The following is a 15,943-nucleotide window of genomic DNA, read 5'->3' as shown; positions in this document are numbered from 1 at the left end:
TTTCTTTCTGTAAATAATCCAAAACCGAACTACTAAGGTGCGCGTTTTATAAGTCATACGACAGAAACATATTGTACTTTCGCATTAACAAAGACTCGCGTTCTTACTATCTAAATTTTGAAACGTATAAACGAATTGATACGCTTTATATCCGGGGAAAAACACTTCATAACCGTGTATATTCCCATATTACCCTAGCAACAGCTATGTAACGTAAACCGAAATTCTCAATAGGTCGTTCATCTTGATAATTTTAATAGTAATAAAACAATTAAAAATACCGAAATTAATCGATTTCGATAAATTACGAGTATTAAAATATTATTAAACGAAACAATAACTATGAAACTGATTTCTTTCATTTTCAATATATGAGTATTGTTAAAACATTCGATGCTATTGGAGCATTTGATGAGGCGATTTGTAATCTAGATGCTTATTGGATGAGATACCGGCACCGGAAGATGATGGTAAATTGATACGGAGGAACTCGTGTGATGTTGATCCATGATTTGTGATGTTTTCAGATAAAGGATCGTCACATATTCTGATGAATGATGTATAAATGTTAATAAACATTGTATATATAATATATATATAACACGTCGTTTATATATTTTATATCTGTTCGATTTTATATCTGAGAGGTGTATAATGTAAGTAAAAATTCTTAATATGTTTCAGTATGGCGAATGGAATTTTATTGAATTTATTTTTAGCAAATATTGTCAACATTAAATGTTTATTCCATAATTTTCTTTATTAAACATGTCATTGAACTAATTAATAGATTTTCCACCTCAAGGACGAGATTTCCCGCGAACAAATTTGTTCGCGGGAAAAATCTCGAGNTTGAGTCATTTTACAAGTTGCTTTATTAAATGGTCTATCTCCAGCTTATCAAATGGTCAGAAGTGTCAGTTTACATTTATAGAGGTAAGGTGAAGTCAATCAGAAGTCACTGTAATTTTGTCTTTTAAAATACAAACAATAAACAAATTTTAATTTACATTTTCCCCAGAACTAGGTTTATGTGGGTTACTATCTTTTACACCCAAACCCTTTATATAAACTATATTTTTATAATCATAAAATAACTTCGATAAATTAAGTATTATTGATTTATCAAATATCAAAAATAATTTTTATTAACTTTTAATATTAAATTGAATTTACTAAGTTACTGGATAATTATAGTATAGGTCTCTTATTAATAATTTAAAACTCTTAATTTTTTAGTTTATGCACCTCAGGCAGGAAAACTAGAGAATGGAATTCGTAATTTTCCAAATTTACATGATGAAAAATATGTAGCAGAAAATTTTTTAAAAATGAATGACAAGCTTCCTCTAGCACTTCCGTAAGTAATGAATTGAATTGAATTTAAAATTTTTATTAAATTAGCATCTTTAATTTTATATTTTTCAATTTTATATTGATAGAAATATTTTATTCACATTATAGTAAATATGAATTATTAAAATACTATTGAATTACTTGGATACATTTAGAAAACACATTGATGACAATTGTAACAATAACCAAAATAAAAAAAAAATTTAATGTGCATTTTACAAATTTAGTTTTAATTCACACATCACAAAATTTATTAACTAAATTTAAGAAGAAAAATTATTTTATAATGAATTTATTGATTTATTGATATTAATAAAGATAAGATTCAATTAATATAAAGTAATTGCTTTTTGTCCTTGGTATAATTAAATTAATTAAAAATCTACTAATGTGAGGTAGATAATAAGGATTTATCACACCAGTGATAATAAGCACAAACACTATTGATACCTGAGTGTTTGTGCTAATTATCACTGGTGTGATAAGTCCTTATTATCAACCTCACATTAGTAGATTTTTAATTAATAAGATTCAATTATTAAAACAAATTTAAAAACCACTAAGAAATTTAACTTTCATTTTTACAGAATAAAATAATATGAAAATTGTAAACTCCTGACAATGAATTTGATAATTAAAATTCTTAAATATTGTCTTAATTATCTTGATTTATTAAGAATTTTAACTTATTTTTCTTAAGAATTTTTCTTATGGCTTATTGAATTATTATATTTGTCTTACATTATTTTTACTTATTTTTTAAAGTAATAAGTATGCATACCACACTTTGAGAAACACTTCACTAAATTTTCTTAATAAAAAAGGCTAAGATTAATGATCTAATTTACAAAAACTTAATAAGAGATTTAAAATGTTTATTTATCCAATAATAATAATCTAACTTAATTATGAAACAATATGAACTTTTTATATTAATGAGGTATTAATTATTTTTAAATAGATGGATTCCCTTGATAAAGACTCCTCCTCTTGTTATGCCACAGTGAATGGTATAAATGATGATGAATTTAGTAGTGATGCCAAAGTTAAAAAAGATATAAAAGATGACAAAAACAGTCAACGATTCAAGATAGATCCCTATTATGCACCGAAAATATTAAGAAAAAATTTGAATATGCTTGTTCGAGCTCCATCTTCGGATTCATCCACAGATCAGGCTTTAGTATTAGTATTATATACTGGTGGAACTATTGGAATGATGAAAACAGATAAAGGAGGTAATTATTTTATTTATACTAAATTTCCTATTAGTATTTAATTATAATTAATTACTAGTAAGTTATTTAACAGCATAATAATTTCATTATATTATTAGAATTCTGTTTTCCATTAAATAATAATTTATTTGCATACATATGTATTATATATAATACTATATTGCCGGAATTTAGCTATAATTAATTATTAAAGACAGTCAGATGGCCAAGGTGATTAAAGCTTCAGTGTACCACTCTGAGATTTGAGATTTGAGATTGAATTTAGGCAAGCAACTTCCTAGGAAGTTTTCATGGGTAATCATATCAAGCCACATTCCTTACCACTTGACAGCCTCCTCCATGAGCCTGGAGGAGATGGATATGGAAGAAAGATCCTCTTAGTGCCCACAGGGTTGGAAAGAGTTAAAAACGAAAAACGGAAAAAACACTAAATGTTAAAACTAAGTACAGTACAATTTAGTTTTATTATATTAAGTAAATTGATTCTTTAATCATTTTACTTGATATAAAGAACATTATGCTGATTAATTTTCTTTTGACTTCTGTTTATAGGTAGTTATTCATATATATGAAGTAAAAACATAATAACTACATAACTTGATTCTTTTCACATAAATAACTTATTGATATATATTTGAAAGATTCAGGTGTAAAAGATGGTAACCCACTTTTTGAGTCATTTTACAAGTTGCTTTATTAAATGGTCTATCTCCAGCTTATCAAATGGTCAGAAGTGTCAGTTTACATTTATAGAGGTAAGGTGAAGTCAATCAGAAGTCACTGTAATTTTGTCTTTTAAAATACAAACAATAAACAAATTTTAATTTACATTTTCCCCAGAACTAGGTTTATGTGGGTTACTATCTTTTACACCCAAACCCTTTATATAAACTATATTTTTATAATCATAAAATAACTTCGATAAATTAAGTATTATTGATTTATCAAATATCAAAAATAATTTTTATTAACTTTTAATATTAAATTGAATTTACTAAGTTACTGGATAATTATAGTATAGGTCTCTTATTAATAATTTAAAACTCTTAATTTTTTAGTTTATGCACCTCAGGCAGGAAAACTAGAGAATGGAATTCGTAATTTTCCAAATTTACATGATGAAAAATATGTAGCAGAAAATTTTTTAAAAATGAATGACAAGCTTCCTCTAGCACTTCCGTAAGTAATGAATTGAATTGAATTTAAAATTTTTATTAAATTAGCATCTTTAATTTTATATTTTTCAATTTTATATTGATAGAAATATTTTATTCACATTATAGTAAATATGAATTATTAAAATACTATTGAATTACTTGGATACATTTAGAAAACACATTGATGACAATTGTAACAATAACCAAAATAAAAAAAAAATTTAATGTGCATTTTACAAATTTAGTTTTAATTCACACATCACAAAATTTATTAACTAAATTTAAGAAGAAAAATTATTTTATAATGAATTTATTGATTTATTGATATTAATAAAGATAAGATTCAATTAATATAAAGTAATTGCTTTTTGTCCTTGGTATAATTAAATTAATTAAAAATCTACTAATGTGAGGTAGATAATAAGGATTTATCACACCAGTGATAATAAGCACAAACACTATTGATACCTGAGTGTTTGTGCTAATTATCACTGGTGTGATAAGTCCTTATTATCAACCTCACATTAGTAGATTTTTAATTAATAAGATTCAATTATTAAAACAAATTTAAAAACCACTAAGAAATTTAACTTTCATTTTTACAGAATAAAATAATATGAAAATTGTAAACTCCTGACAATGAATTTGATAATTAAAATTCTTAAATATTGTCTTAATTATCTTGATTTATTAAGAATTTTAACTTATTTTTCTTAAGAATTTTTCTTATGGCTTATTGAATTATTATATTTGTCTTACATTATTTTTACTTATTTTTTAAAGTAATAATTAATTTTCATATTCAATATAAACTTTTATTTTTTATATTAATATATTTAGAAGCTCATTAAAAGAACTTTTGGTTATTTAGTGAGGGTTTAGAAAGCTGGATACTTGTCTCTTAAGATAATATTGTAATATCAGAATAATCTTATAGATGATATATCTTCCAACAAAATTAGTTAAACAAGTAATATAAATTAATTTTGTATTCTGTGTCTGATTTAAAAATTTAAGCCTAACATAATTAAATATAATTAATTAACAGAGAAAAGATATTTCTTTATAATGATTATTATTAGAAGTGCCTGATAATAGTCAGTGAATGGATAATTAGTTAAATTGCATAAATTTATGATTAATTAGTGATAATGTTTATAAATGTTACAATAAATTATAAATTATGAATAACTTGACCATTACTTTAAAAATAATATATTTAATAATAATGTTTATTTATTAAATATATATCTTTATTAAAATTATTAATGAAATTCTTAACATTTTCAGAAAAATGGACTACAGTCATAAAAGACTTGTTTATGTTATTTATGAATATGAACCACTCTTGGATTCTTCAAATATGACAATGGATGATTGGATCCGTATTGCCCTAGATATTAAAGTAATACTATGTTTTTTGCTTTTAAATTATCAATAAATATGAGTAGATAGACATCAGTAAAAGATGTTGATATAATAAAAAGTGGCTATAATGTTAATATTTCATTTTCTTTAATTTTTAAAATAATAGCCAACTATTTTTGGCAACATATATTTAAAACATTGTAATAATTTTTCTAAAAAAGAACATTTAACATATATATTTTTTTAATTGTTAAGTCAATTCTTGTTCTCATACATAAATCCAGAGAGGACTTATCATTTCATTTTGAATATTTGGTATTCATTGATACGCATTTATACAGCTGAACACACACAAGTATAAAGCATATATATATATTTAATCAGAAGCTGTTTTGAATTCATTTAGCAGCTCTTCAAGTAGAAGTTACATTTATAGTTTGTAGACAGAATTTTGTGGTTAAATTTTATACTTTTTAAATATTTGTAAAATAGAAACATCTTTTTATCTCATAAAAATTTTAACATAAAGTGACAATAATGTAAATAAAACTGGTTATTATTCATTTCAGGCAAATTTAAAATTAGGTCAAATATAAGTATCATCTTGCTAAGGAAAATTGAATTTGAATAATTTTAATTTTTAAATATATTTCATACACTATTTTAACATAAAGAAATTATATTTCATTATTAGTCTTGTCAGTGGCATGGAGAACCTTTTCTGAGATTTAACCAAAGGATATTATGTGAACTCACAGTACGAGCATTGATGACAATGTCCGTATTCAACTATGATTATTTATTTTTACATTTTTGAAGTATTATTCTTTTATTATTCCTGTATATTTACTTTACACATGTATATATATAGTTTTATTGAAGTTTTTATATTATTTGTTTTTTGTTTTCTTTATGTGTGTTTTATATATTTTATTATTGTAACTTATAAGATCTGGTACTAACATTTAAATTGTTTTATGAATGATATAATTTCCAGAAAGCTCTTTAAAAATTTGAGAGCTTTTCAGACTTCCTTACTTAGACCAATATATAATATTTATCCTTGACAGGATTTATTTCTTCTTCTCTTCATTAAATGCTTCTTGCACTTGGTTCTTTACTTCAGCAATAATATTATCTTCAGACAAATATTTGCACACAATTAGGTCATTGCCAACATTGATAAAATTTTCAAATGATGCTTTTTCATCACTAATGCACCACTGTAACCAGGTAGAGGAACCATTTGTAATGAAAAAATTAATAAAAATGCTGAATATAAGAAAACTAATTTAATTGCAAAGTTCACTACTGATTTAGTAATTTATATAATTTATCAATCAAACAATAATTTAATCAAAAATATCAAGTTCACTCCAAACTCGTATGATTCATCTTCAATAACATGCAGCTTTTTTGTACAATAAACTTTATCATAATTTAAAATTTTGAATGTTAACCTGATCTAAAGCTTTTATCAAAAGAAGATGCTATTGGTAAAAATTGAACTGTTATAGCTTACAAAGTGAAATTATTGAATGCTCACTACAAATATCAATAAAAAGTACACTATAATTTTTCTGTTTCAACAATTTATTTATTTATTTCAATCACATTAGGAAAAGTCTTAGAACAATAGATTTCCACCCCTAGTTAACATGATTGTAGAAATATCTAACTTTTTCAGCCAGTTACAAAAAGTTTTGAAATCTGTGCTTTCTTATTTGCTGTATATTGTATAAGTATAATGTTTTGATATTGCAGAAACATCAAGCTTTAAAGATTTTTTTCATAATAATGATGGCAGTTTTTCATTACCTGTCATGTTCATGTTTGCTCCCAAGAGTTACATTGTTTGTATTTTTTACCTCTGTGACATGTAGGGATGTCTCGATACCATTTGTACATGTGTAAAGTAAATATACAGGAATAATACAAGAATAATAATTCAAAAATGTAAAAATGAAAGTATCGATACCAGTATCATGAGTAGTTTTAAAGTATCAATACTGGTATTGGTATCCATACCAGCCAGTATTGGCATCAGGTAACAAAATGAAAATCTTGCCATCTGTCACTATTCAGTTTGTTACGTCACCTTCCAGTTGTTTTTACTGCTGGGAAGGTACACCTATCCTTCTTTTTTAGCTCAGTGGATATGTTTCAAAGAATGCTGTATATAAAAAATCATATAAAAATTGTACAGTACATGCATCCTGTAGAAAAATGCTTAATAGGATCCACAACTTCAATGTAATAAAAAAAAATAAGCAATTTATAAAAGAAACATGAGCTTTTTTATTCTAACATCATTTATCATTAACATTATTTGTAAATATATTCATAAAATTTAAAACAATGGGATCAGTAATAATCTTAAAATTTGGAGACATCACTGATGAGGCTTTACTGTAAGTGAAATGCATTTGGATTTTGTGAACTCAATGAAAATAGAGTTATTGGTAATTGAAGTTTAGTATTTCTTCATTATTTGTTTGTCTGCTTAACTGAATCACTCGAAGTCGGATAAGAAAGAGTAATTTTACTTGTTTTTAATCTGGAAATAATCTTATTTATTTTTAGAATTTACAAATTTTAACATCATTTGTATGTAAATATAGTAAACACAAGGTAGCGTAGGAAACATAAAATCAACATACAGCATTCTATTATGTACTATACTGTGCTTAAGAAAGGAAAATTAACTCTTGATTTCATCAATTTTAACAAAAAGTTAAATTTAAACATTTTCAAATAAACTATTTTTTCCCATATAAAAAAATCAATTGTGTAAAAATTGGATTAGTTTTCTTTTGTTGACCAAGTTATTTCAAAATCGCATAAGGATGAACCATGTAAAAAGAGCGATAGGTGTACTGTACTCATTACAATGAATGCTGAGTAAGCCCCAGAGCAGCAAATATTTTGTTGCTTACTCCAGGGAATTAAATTCTGGTTGTCTGGTTCAGAAGTCAGTGCATCAGTAAGTACTTCAGTTTACACTCATATGACATCTTATGTACACAAAAGAAGCCCCAGATCCACAGTCATGTTAATGGTCTCTGTGCATACTACTATAATATACATGGAATAGGAGTGGATAAGAAATTATTGGTGAAGAGGTAAAACTGCCTTTACATTGAAAGTTCTTTATTGTGTTAAAATTTTATAAATGTCAGTGTAAACGAGTAAATACAAACTGTAGCTCATTTTAAACATCACTGATGGTCCGGGTTGATTAACGAACAAAAGTACTGCATAATGTTTAACTAAATATCTATTTATAAATAGTAATCAGAACTCTAAGCATACCAGTATATAGATTTTGGAAATTAAATTTGACCTAATACATTTATTAAATTTTGGTCATTAATATTTTTTATATAAGTTTAACTTAACTGAAAATTATTAAAATTCCATTTCAGTTTCTGATTTGAAACTGAAATGGAATGATTTGGCTGCAAAATCGGGTGTCAGCTGAAATTTACCTGTTCATGGAAAATGTAATGATACCAGATCCGATACCCAAAGTAAAGTATCAATATTGATACCAGTATCAGTATCAGACCAAAAGTATCAATACCAGTATCGGTATAAGATGAAAAGTATTGAGTATAAAAAGTACTCTGTATTGAAGGAAAATATGATATGGTATTGGTATCAGCAGTTTTGGTGATACCAATACCATATCATATAGTCCAGGGGTGGCCAACCTGCGGCTCGCGAGCCACATGTGGCTCTTTGAAGGATTATTTGTGGCTCTCGATAAATGTACCCGAGTTCCCTTTTCATTTTTGTGTTGTTATATTTTAAAAAATTATTATCGTCCGTATGTGTTTCAAAATGTCTTTTAAATTACTAACAACAAATATGAAAGACTAAGTGCAACGTTGTAACAAATTTCATTACCGTCCAAGTTAAGAATGATATGACTCATCGAAAACTGCGCGAACGAACATAAACAGTGGCGTAATCGTCCGTTATCGACCGACTCCAGACCAATTTTGAATTTGTAAATTGTCATTGCAATGGACAGTTGACATTGTGTTCTGGAGGAAACAATTTGTATCACTCTTGCTACGGATATAATTTGTAATCTGGAATTTTTGCATACCTTTTTAATACGTATTTAATTGCGGCTCGCGAAAAATTTCAAATTTTGAAAAATGGCTAGGACTATCAAGGAGCTTGGCCACCCCGGATATAGTCCTTAGTGACATGAATTACCTTTGAACACTGTTTGCAACATTTAAAAAATAAACACATTTTTGACTGCATTGAAAATATCATCCAGGCTATAGTTCTGTATAATTTTTGATTTCTGAACTTTACAATCACTGCATGTAGTTCTCTTTTCACACTCCTGGATTTTCACTACAGATTTTATTAAACACTATTCCATGTTTCTTCTTAAATTCATCCAGCCAGCTACTGTTTGCTTTGAATCTGGTATGTTCCAATCGTTATTTGTATTGTTCAGTTTCTCCTGTAAAATTGACATGAATATTCTTGTTTCTACACTGTATAAGTGACTTCTGCATTCACTTTTCAGAATCTGGATATTCACATTTACACTTACTTTTTTGTTGTTTCATACTGTTGTTCATTAAAGATTTCAAAAATCCTTTTTCTCTATATATCTGAAAAACGAGAGCATACTCAATTGACAATATCTTTCATTTTCTCTTGTTGGCAAGAGAACTACTTTAGAATGAAACTGGTCAATATGCTGATTAATTGGTCATTTTCAGCTATAAAAATATCAACAAGTGATTCATGTTGTATAAATTTCACTATAAAGAATGAATGTTTAGTTCCAAATAAGGAGATTCATATATACAAACTCATAAATTTGATTGGTTAATAATTCAGTAAGTTGTCAAATTATAAATGTGTTAGCATTTGAAAATTTACCAATCAAATCTTAGTTACATTTTTAAGTTTGTGTTTAACTATAAGATCATTAGTTTATGTGCAAAGCATTAAAATTTTGAATTTTATGTTGTGCAGAGGCATAATTCTGTACAATACCAATATTCAACTTTGTCATAATAATGTTCATCCCCTTGAAAACACAAAAGAAAGCATGCAAAATTAGACATGAAATAGTCTCTAGAAATTAAGTTTTGAGGTAGCAAACTATGATCTCAAAATTGCTTTAACTTATACAAGAACAAACTGCATTGAGTCTGTGGGAGTTAATTTGGAACAAAAATAAAATTTGAATTAGCAAGCATTTTGAGTCAAGAAAGTTCAACTTGTCAAGAGCCTATTGTATTTGTATTTTTAATAATATAAAACAAAATATAGAAAATAACAGTAAATAATAATATATCATTTACTGTTATTTTCTATATTTATTAATATATTATTATTATTTATGAAATTAAATCAATATAAAAATGATGATGACAGCAATATTTTTTATAATTTCACTGAAATAATTATATTTTATATAAAATATAGAAAATTATTTTTACTCGTCTGTGTATCTCAATACACTATGATGTTATCCAGTCCCAAAGTTATCTTTATAAATGTATATTTTTATCTAGTTAAATTTGCCTAAAATGACTTTCAATTAATATATCTAAAAATGTACCATTTATGCATTATTTGCAAAATAATGTTAAAATATTTTGTTGTTTGCATTGGTACGATTGGTATTGGTATAAACAAATGAATTCTATCAGCAATATTGTTTGACTTATTATTATAAAATTGCAACCAGCAAAATATTGTTAATAAGCATTTACAAAGGTGATAAAAAAGCCACTATGTTATCTGAATTAGCCCAGCATTAATTATAATCTTACAATGTTAACTGTTAACAAATTAAATTTCTTTATAAACATTAGTGTGACTGAATTGCTTTTTATTGAAATGCAGTGTCTAATAAAACTCATATGCTTTCCAATTCTTACTTAATTGTATTGTAGAGAAATACACAAAAAATTGATTTTTTGTGTATTTCTCTACAATATAATTAAGTAAGAATTGGATAAATCATCTGACTCCATTGTTTTAAATAATTATTTTGATCACATGCTTTCTTTAGAGTATAATGTACAGTACTTTACATCTGTAGTGTATCTTTTACAAATAAAAATTTTAATTTAATATAAATATTACATTTGCAATTTGCATACTTTTACATAAAAAAATTATGTAAGATTGTGAATTTTTTAAAAATTAATGGCAATATTCATAAAATAAGTTTTTCTGTTTTTGATAAAATGAAATGAAATGAATTCAAATCACATTCCATTTTTTTTGGACAGGAAGATTCGTTAAAGTTTGTTTAATGTAATTATTGACAAATAATTTCTAAATGTAACCTCCAATATTAGTTACCACTGATCTTGAATTTATAGAAAATGCAAATATGTTGAAGTAGAATATGATAGAAGACAAGTCATGATAGGAGCATGAAACCAGTCAGTAAAATATAATTCAATGAATTGATAATTAAAATATCAATTATACAAAGCAAACATTTCATTTTAACATTGAAATTGGTTTCTATTTTGGTAATGCTAAAATAGTTCATAAAATTTTTTATTTTATTTTAACAATTTTATTAAATAATAATAAGCTTTTTTCCTCACAAAGTAAAAATAATTATCTTTATTATATTTTTAATGTCAGGAATTTTATGAATTATTTGATGGCTTTGTTATCCTTCATGGTACAGATACAATGGCATATACAGCTTCAGCTCTTTCTTTCATGTTTGAACAGTTAGGAAAATCTGTTGTAATTACAGGATCCCAGGTAATTTTTAATTAAATGTTTTATTTAAAATTAAGTTGCAAATGATATGGTTCGTTTATAAGAAATATTTGTTTTAGATTCCATTATTTGAAACACGTAGTGATGGACGAGAAAATTTCCTATGTTCACTTATTATAGCAGGGATTTATAATATTNTATACTGGTGGAACTATTGGAATGATGAAAACAGATAAAGGAGGTAATTATTTTATTTATACTAAATTTCCTATTAGTATTTAATTATAATTAATTACTAGTAAGTTATTTAACAGCATAATAATTTCATTATATTATTAGAATTCTGTTTTCCATTAAATAATAATTTATTTGCATACATATGTATTATATATAATACTATATTGCCGGAATTTAGCTATAATTAATTATTAAAGACAGTCAGATGGCCAAGGTGATTAAAGCTTCAGTGTACCACTCTGAGATTTGAGATTTGAGATTGAATTTAGGCAAGCAACTTCCTAGGAAGTTTTCATGGGTAATCATATCAAGCCACATTCCTTACCACTTGACAGCCTCCTCCATGAGCCTGGAGGAGATGGATATGGAAGAAAGATCCTCTTAGTGCCCACAGGGTTGGAAAGAGTTAAAAACGAAAAACGGAAAAAACACTAAATGTTAAAACTAAGTACAGTACAATTTAGTTTTATTATATTAAGTAAATTGATTCTTTAATCATTTTACTTGATATAAAGAACATTATGCTGATTAATTTTCTTTTGACTTCTGTTTATAGGTAGTTATTCATATATATGAAGTAAAAACATAATAACTACATAACTTGATTCTTTTCACATAAATAACTTATTGATATATATTTGAAAGATTCAGGTGTAAAAGATGGTAACCCACTTTTTGAGTCATTTTACAAGTTGCTTTATTAAATGGTCTATCTCCAGCTTATCAAATGGTCAGAAGTGTCAGTTTACATTTATAGAGGTAAGGTGAAGTCAATCAGAAGTCACTGTAATTTTGTCTTTTAAAATACAAACAATAAACAAATTTTAATTTACATTTTCCCCAGAACTAGGTTTATGTGGGTTACTATCTTTTACACCCAAACCCTTTATATAAACTATATTTTTATAATCATAAAATAACTTCGATAAATTAAGTATTATTGATTTATCAAATATCAAAAATAATTTTTATTAACTTTTAATATTAAATTGAATTTACTAAGTTACTGGATAATTATAGTATAGATCTCTTATTAATAATTTAAAACTCTTAATTTTTTAGTTTATGCACCTCAGGCAGGAAAACTAGAGAATGGAATTCGTAATTTTCCAAATTTACATGATGAAAAATATGTAGCAGAAAATTTTTTAAAAATGAATGACAAGCTTCCTCTAGCACTTCCGTAAGTAATGAATTGAATTGAATTTAAAATTTTTATTAAATTAGCATCTTTAATTTTATATTTTTCAATTTTATATTGATAGAAATATTTTATTCACATTATAGTAAATATGAATTATTAAAATACTATTGAATTACTTGGATACATTTAGAAAACACATTGATGACAATTGTAACAATAACCAAAATAAAAAAAAAATTTAATGTGCATTTTACAAATTTAGTTTTAATTCACACATCACAAAATTTATTAACTAAATTTAAGAAGAAAAATTATTTTATAATGAATTTATTGATTTATTGATATTAATAAAGATAAGATTCAATTAATATAAAGTAATTGCTTTTTGTCCTTGGTATAATTAAATTAATTAAAAATCTACTAATGTGAGGTAGATAATAAGGATTTATCACACCAGTGATAATAAGCACAAACACTATTGATACCTGAGTGTTTGTGCTAATTATCACTGGTGTGATAAGTCCTTATTATCAACCTCACATTAGTAGATTTTTAATTAATAAGATTCAATTATTAAAACAAATTTAAAAACCACTAAGAAATTTAACTTTCATTTTTACAGAATAAAATAATATGAAAATTGTAAACTCCTGACAATGAATTTGATAATTAAAATTCTTAAATATTGTCTTAATTATCTTGATTTATTAAGAATTTTAACTTATTTTTCTTAAGAATTTTTCTTATGGCTTATTGAATTATTATATTTGTCTTACATTATTTTTACTTATTTTTTAAAGTAATAATTAATTTTCATATTCAATATAAACTTTTATTTTTTATATTAATATATTTAGAAGCTCATTAAAAGAACTTTTGGTTATTTAGTGAGGGTTTAGAAAGCTGGATACTTGTCTCTTAAGATAATATTGTAATATCAGAATAATCTTATAGATGATATATCTTCCAACAAAATTAGTTAAACAAGTAATATAAATTAATTTTGTATTCTGTGTCTGATTTAAAAATTTAAGCCTAACATAATTAAATATAATTAATTAACAGAGAAAAGATATTTCTTTATAATGATTATTATTAGAAGTGCCTGATAATAGTCAGTGAATGGATAATTAGTTAAATTGCATAAATTTATGATTAATTAGTGATAATGTTTATAAATGTTACAATAAATTATAAATTATGAATAACTTGACCATTACTTTAAAAATAATATATTTAATAATAATGTTTATTTATTAAATATATATCTTTATTAAAATTATTAATGAAATTCTTAACATTTTCAGAAAAATGGACTACAGTCATAAAAGACTTGTTTATGTTATTTATGAATATGAACCACTCTTGGATTCTTCAAATATGACAATGGATGATTGGATCCGTATTGCCCTAGATATTAAAGTAATACTATGTTTTTTGCTTTTAAATTATCAATAAATATGAGTAGATAGACATCAGTAAAAGATGTTGATATAATAAAAAGTGGCTATAATGTTAATATTTCATTTTCTTTAATTTTTAAAATAATAGCCAACTATTTTTGGCAACATATATTTAAAACATTGTAATAATTTTTCTAAAAAAGAACATTTAACATATATATTTTTTTAATTGTTAAGTCAATTCTTGTTCTCATACATAAATCCAGAGAGGACTTATCATTTCATTTTGAATATTTGGTATTCATTGATACGCATTTATACAGCTGAACACACACAAGTATAAAGCATATATATATATTTAATCAGAAGCTGTTTTGAATTCATTTAGCAGCTCTTCAAGTAGAAGTTACATTTATAGTTTGTAGACAGAATTTTGTGGTTAAATTTTATACTTTTTAAATATTTGTAAAATAGAAACATCTTTTTATCTCATAAAAATTTTAACATAAAGTGACAATAATGTAAATAAAACTGGTTATTATTCATTTCAGGCAAATTTAAAATTAGGTCAAATATAAGTATCATCTTGCTAAGGAAAATTGAATTTGAATAATTTTAATTTTTAAATATATTTCATACACTATTTTAACATAAAGAAATTATATTTCATTATTAGTCTTGTCAGTGGCATGGAGAACCTTTTCTGAGATTTAACCAAAGGATATTATGTGAACTCACAGTACGAGCATTGATGACAATGTCCGTATTCAACTATGATTATTTATTTTTACATTTTTGAAGTATTATTCTTTTATTATTCCTGTATATTTACTTTACACATGTATATATATAGTTTTATTGAAGTTTTTATATTATTTGTTTTTTGTTTTCTTTATGTGTGTTTTATATATTTTATTATTGTAACTTATAAGATCTGGTACTAACATTTAAATTGTTTTATGAATGATATAATTTCCAGAAAGCTCTTTAAAAATTTGAGAGCTTTTCAGACTTCCTTACTTAGACCAATATATAATATTTATCCTTGACAGGATTTATTTCTTCTTCTCTTCATTAAATGCTTCTTGCACTTGGTTCTTTACTTCAGCAATAATATTATCTTCAGACAAATATTTGCACACAATTAGGTCATTGCCAACATTGATAAAATTTTCAAATGATGCTTTTTCATCACTAATGCACCACTGTAACCAGGTAGAGGAACCATTTGTAATGAAAAAATTAATAAAAATGCTGAATATAAGAAAACTAATTTAATTGCAAAGTTCACTACTGATTTAGTAATTT

At 24.9% G+C, this 15,943-nt stretch overlaps 1 protein-coding gene across 1 annotated transcript in view; it reads left to right on the top strand.

Moving 5' to 3' along the window:
- The first annotated feature begins 439 nt into the window (after positions 1-439).
- The window catches only part of LOC111618787 (L-asparaginase-like), a 45,758-nt gene continuing 30,254 nt past the window's right edge, over positions 440-15,943 (top strand). Inside the window, 9 exon segments of the mRNA XM_023360356.1 lie at positions 440-656; positions 2,318-2,594; positions 3,653-3,773; positions 5,042-5,156; positions 11,768-11,893; positions 11,971-12,048; positions 12,050-12,092; positions 13,151-13,271; positions 14,540-14,654. Coding sequence (XP_023216124.1) covers positions 2,318-2,594; positions 3,653-3,773; positions 5,042-5,156; positions 11,768-11,893; positions 11,971-12,048; positions 12,050-12,092; positions 13,151-13,271; positions 14,540-14,654 — 996 coding nt within the window. The 5' untranslated portion in view covers positions 440-656.

Source organism: Centruroides sculpturatus, unplaced genomic scaffold (genome assembly GCF_000671375.1).
Source record: "Centruroides sculpturatus isolate CEXI.00-Female unplaced genomic scaffold, Cexi_2.0 scaffold13, whole genome shotgun sequence".
Classification (NCBI taxonomy): Eukaryota; Metazoa; Arthropoda; class Arachnida; order Scorpiones; family Buthidae; genus Centruroides; species Centruroides sculpturatus.
This window is presented reverse-complemented; position numbering and strand designations above follow the sequence as displayed.